This window comes from Myxocyprinus asiaticus, chromosome 44 (genome assembly GCF_019703515.2).
Source record: "Myxocyprinus asiaticus isolate MX2 ecotype Aquarium Trade chromosome 44, UBuf_Myxa_2, whole genome shotgun sequence".
Lineage (NCBI taxonomy): Eukaryota > Metazoa > Chordata > Actinopteri > Cypriniformes > Catostomidae > Myxocyprinus > Myxocyprinus asiaticus.
Genome location: NC_059387.1, coordinates 13,763,593 through 13,768,329, shown reverse-complemented (window position 1 = coordinate 13,768,329; position 4,737 = coordinate 13,763,593). Strand labels below are relative to the sequence as shown.

Sequence of the window (4,737 nt, the reverse complement as noted above, 5' to 3'; positions counted from 1 at the left end):
CTCCTAATCTCATCTAACCAGATACATTTGTTTCTGTACTGAGCAAGATTGTTTTCTATAGCAAGCTACATTCATGCCATTCACCTTTTGAGAATTATATGTGGTTCACATCTTGTGGTACACCCTCTCTGTGTGTATAAGCGTAAATTAACCAATGCCAGTTCCCTGAAGTGCCACTGATTTGGTGCAAAATTTGTTTTTATCCTTACCACTGAATGTGATAACCACAATAGTTTTGAGTAACTACAATAGCTACTTTTTGGGGCCACTGTGTAAATGAATCAAGTTGTTGCAAAAAATAAAATTAGAACTTATAATGTCTTTTTTATCAGTTTATTTTAAAATATAAAATGTATATGCATAACACTCAAAAAAGTTCAAACAAGTACTACATTTTCTCAGCATCTATTTACAATTTACTTAAAATATTTTTGATAGACTTAAGGAAAAAGTATGGAAAACATAGTAATACAGCTACAAAATACATTACACCCCTCTAATCATCCTTCCCAAAATCCAATCAGTGTGGAATGCTCAGGTACAGACTATATACAAAATCTTCCATCATGTACTGTCAGAGAATACAGGCATAAACTGTAAGAATCATACTACGATGAAGCATATGACTCAGGCCTTGCCCAGTAATGTTTGTGGTTATAAGGGCTGTTATTATAAGGACAAGCAGGAAAACATCCCTCCGATAACATGCTAAAAACATATGTCGATGTAAATGCAGATTTTGAAAAAATTGTCAGTACTGTAACATTGGTGAGTTGGTCTATAAGGAAAACCCTGGGGTGGTGTCTGTGTCGGACATAACAGAAGGCCTCTTAGGAACTGGTTGCAATTTGCTGTTGTCGACCAATCCCAGCCCACAAGACAGACGGTGAATCAGGCTTAAGAGATCCTTCCTGAAACGAACCCCAATAAAAACATACAGGATGGGATTCAGGCAGCAGTGTGTGTAGGCCAGACACTTAACGATTTGGCCAGACATTTCTAAACTTTGTATGACAGTGCAGTCTGTTATTGTGGCGTTGTTAGCTTGGGCAGCCTCTATGATCAGATACCCATTGAATGGCAACTGGGAGAGAATAAAAGCTGCCACAACCGCAAAGATGACCTTCAGGGCTTTGTGTTTCTCAAAGCTTCGAGACTGCATGAGTTTACGAATAATGACTGAGTAGCATATTACAATGACCAGCAAGGGAAGTAGGAAGCCAACACAGATCTGTAAAGCTAACACCAAGACTTTGGTATGGTTATTGTCTAAGGTTGAATACACCAGGACACAAGAATTGGGCTGGTGCTCATAAGTTTTTACTTTGGCGAAGATGAAGTCTGGTAGAGCTACGAGGCAAGAGGCAACCCACACAAACACGCAAGTTATTTTACTAAACAGCATGCGTTTCTTTTTGTAGTTGTGAGCTTCGGTTACGTGGACAATGGCAATGTAGCGGTCCACGCTAATGCAAGTGAGTAAGAGCATGCTGGCAAAGAAGTTGATCTTGTAGACCGAAGAAACTCCTTGGCAAATGATCTGGTTGAACACCCAACCCTGGGCAGCATTTGTTGCCCAGAAGGGCAACGTGCAAAGGAAGAGAAGGTCAGCCACTGCTAGGTTCAGCAGGTAGACATCAGTCATGGTCTTGAGGCGGTTTCGCACCGTTGTGAAGATGCAAACGACAAGCAGGTTGCCCAAAGCCCCTATGACGAAGATGATCCAATAAAGCGGTGGCTCATAGGACTTACTGAACTGCCGCACATATTCTTTGTTACATAATCCACTCAGCTCAGACTCGTAGTCAGTTGTATCAGATATCTAAATAAATAAATAAATAAAAAATCAATATTATCAGGCACTTATATACTGTAATTAAGAAGAATCACTTTGATACTAAACATCTGTTGTATTAAAGGAATAGTTAGACAAAAATTGAAACCAGTCATTATTTACTCACTCTCGTGCTGTTTCAAACTTGTGAAACTTTGTTTCTTCTGATGTCAGATCTGACATGTTGCATATAAAGGTGTCATGTTTGAATGTACAGCATGTGGATGCAGAGAATAGAAGGCTCAGTAAATTTTTTGTAAATAATGACTTACGTCTCGGTCTGTTCCTCACACAAAGCTATTGTGTGACTTCAGAGGACTTGGAATATAGCACACAGGTTGGACTACTTTTATGAAACTTCAATAGCACTTTTTAGTGATTTTGGAGACCGAAAGCCCATTCATTTTTTTTATACTGAAAAGACTGGTGGTACTGTACATTCTTCAACATTTCTCCTTTTACTGTAAGTTCCACAGAAGACAGTAAGTCATACTGGTTTAGAACAATATAATGGTGAGTAAATGATGACAGAATTTGTATTTTTGGCATGGAAAGTCTTATTAGCATTTTATCAAAATTCATCAACATAACATTGCAGTTTATCAGTTATATATTTCTGACCACATTAGCTTCTTTCCTGTCAAAATGCTGACTTAAACAGTTAGAAGTTTGAGTATTGTTTTCCCACCATCTATTCAAACAGTTTTCAGCTCATACGACAGCCACTTCCTGTCTACAGTGGTTTGATCGCTGTCAAGTATAACTGTCACAGTTGTGGAGCTGTAATCCAGTTGATCAGTAAAATCATGAATTTTTGTGACATCACGCCCCAGTGAGTTACAGTCTAAATTTATGAAGCAAGTTCCATAGCGAAGATCAGGTGCAGGTGTTTTTAGCAGAGAAACCACACTAGTACACCGCATCCACATCCTCTTTCAAGCCTTTCTAAAGCATGTGCAAACATCATCACCCATCCCGGGGGGCGACAAAAATAGACCCCCGCTGGAGCACGTCTAAAGATGCTTTTCCATGCTGACATACATAGAGATGAAAGATAAAGTATATGTGATGCACACAGTGGAAAATCTTTTCATCATCTTACTTAAAAATTGTACCAATGTGGTAACATTTGCATGAATTTGATTTGAATCCAAGCAGTGCATCAGATAATAAAGGGTAAAGATGTTCTTTTGTATACGGATTTTTACTTGTCTGACACATTTAACAAATGGTTCTGAAAAAAAAGGCATGCATGCCAACAGAAACAGATGACAAAGCCAGATACATGGAAAATTGTAAAATCATAACAATAATGTTTTTGATATAATGTATATTTACTTTTCATCTATTAAGCTATAAAAGTATACTGTATATAGGCAAATAGCTAAACACAGCGAGAGCAAAGCAGTATATAATAAATGCATTACTTACAAATTCATCTGTGAAATTATAGACGTTGGTTTCATCTGATGAGAGACCAAAAGTGTGATCAGTGGAAAAGATATAAAAATAAGGAATATGGGTGCATTGAAAATGAACACAGAAATGCAATATATTTGATTACTCTATATATTATAATATTGTATTGCTGTTGTTGTGGGTAACCACAAATCACAGGTCAACACAGACATGTAAATTTCGGAAGTATGTCTAAATTATTCAATTAAAATAAAACAAAAACAACAGGCATGTTGACCACAGAAGCTAAAAAGTCATGAAAAATTACTCTTACACAGTTGCTTAATATACTTTTAAGAGATTTTTTTTTTTATGTTAAACTAATAATATGTCACAGATATGATCATTTTGAAATAAAAAATAAAAAATTATGATGTACTGTACTTACAGTCAACAGTTGAACTTAATATTTTCATGTTCTGTCTCTGGGGAGAGTCAAAACAGATAACCAAGCGTCTTGAAACCGTTCAGTCATGAATAATGCTCTCCCATTGTCTACACCAGTTTATAAGATGTCATGCTCAGACCACAAAGTCACGTGCCTCTGAAAAGTGTTGTCAAACACTTCAGCGACTCTGTGCATTTGTCACATGACAATTCCACTTACAAAAATGCATTTTGGGTGGAGACTGTCGAAATACATACTTTTCATGCACAAACACTGCTCTGAATCACTCTGAAGTGATGTAATCCATCCTCAGAGTTTTGATGTTTGAATGAAGTTGTTTGATGGGGCACTGAAAACAGAGGTGTGGGTTGTTATGGTATACCCTTATGACTCAAAAGATGAAACCTTTTTGCTTGGTGCTGCCTTCACCTGATTTCTTATTCGTTTCCATCACGTTGAGCTTTAGTGTCGGACAGCAAAAAGCATTTAAAGCATGACATTTAAAAAAAGAGCAGCATCGCACCTGATTGCACTCAAATTAAGCTTGCCAACACTAGGAAAAAGGTTGAAGCACTGCAATAATGTGGTCTGGCTTTAGAGGCAAATTCAACTTTGGCACTCAAATGAGGCTGATCTGCATCTCTTGTACTGTAAACAGAGAATTTCCTTAACTTTTAATAAGTGGATTAGATTAAATTATATGCATCATCATGAACTGTGAAAATAAGTGATTACATGGGGATTTTAAGAGCACAAGCAGTATCTCATAAAACAACAAGGATTTTCCCTTTTCAACCAAGGAATCATGAGTGTTTATAGCATTTGTATCGAGAGATATTGCTGTGCACATCACCAAAGAATGCTGCTAAGGAATCAAATATCGTCATGGTTACTTGTGTAACCTCCGTTCCCTGATGGAGGGAACGAGATGTTGTGTCAATGTAGTGACACTAGGGGTCACTCTTGGGAGCCCGAGACACCTCTGGTCTTTGATAAAAGGCCAATGAAAATTGGCGAGTGGTATTTGCATGCCACTCCCCCGGACATACGGGTATAA

The 4,737-nt window shown here is 37.6% G+C and overlaps 1 protein-coding gene across 1 annotated transcript; it reads right to left on the bottom strand.

Annotated features, from left to right (window-relative positions):
- Positions 1-319: 319 nt before the first annotated feature.
- On the bottom strand, positions 320-3,810 carry LOC127434741 (C-C chemokine receptor type 9-like). Its single transcript, XM_051687688.1, has 3 exons — positions 3,681-3,810; positions 3,266-3,300; positions 320-1,822 (listed from the first exon to the last, which is right to left on the bottom strand). Exons 1-3 carry the CDS (start codon positions 3,706-3,708, stop codon positions 779-781), a joined length of 1,107 nt encoding a protein of 368 aa, XP_051543648.1. The 5' UTR covers positions 3,709-3,810; the 3' UTR covers positions 320-778.
- Between the last annotated feature and the right edge of the window lie 927 nt (positions 3,811-4,737).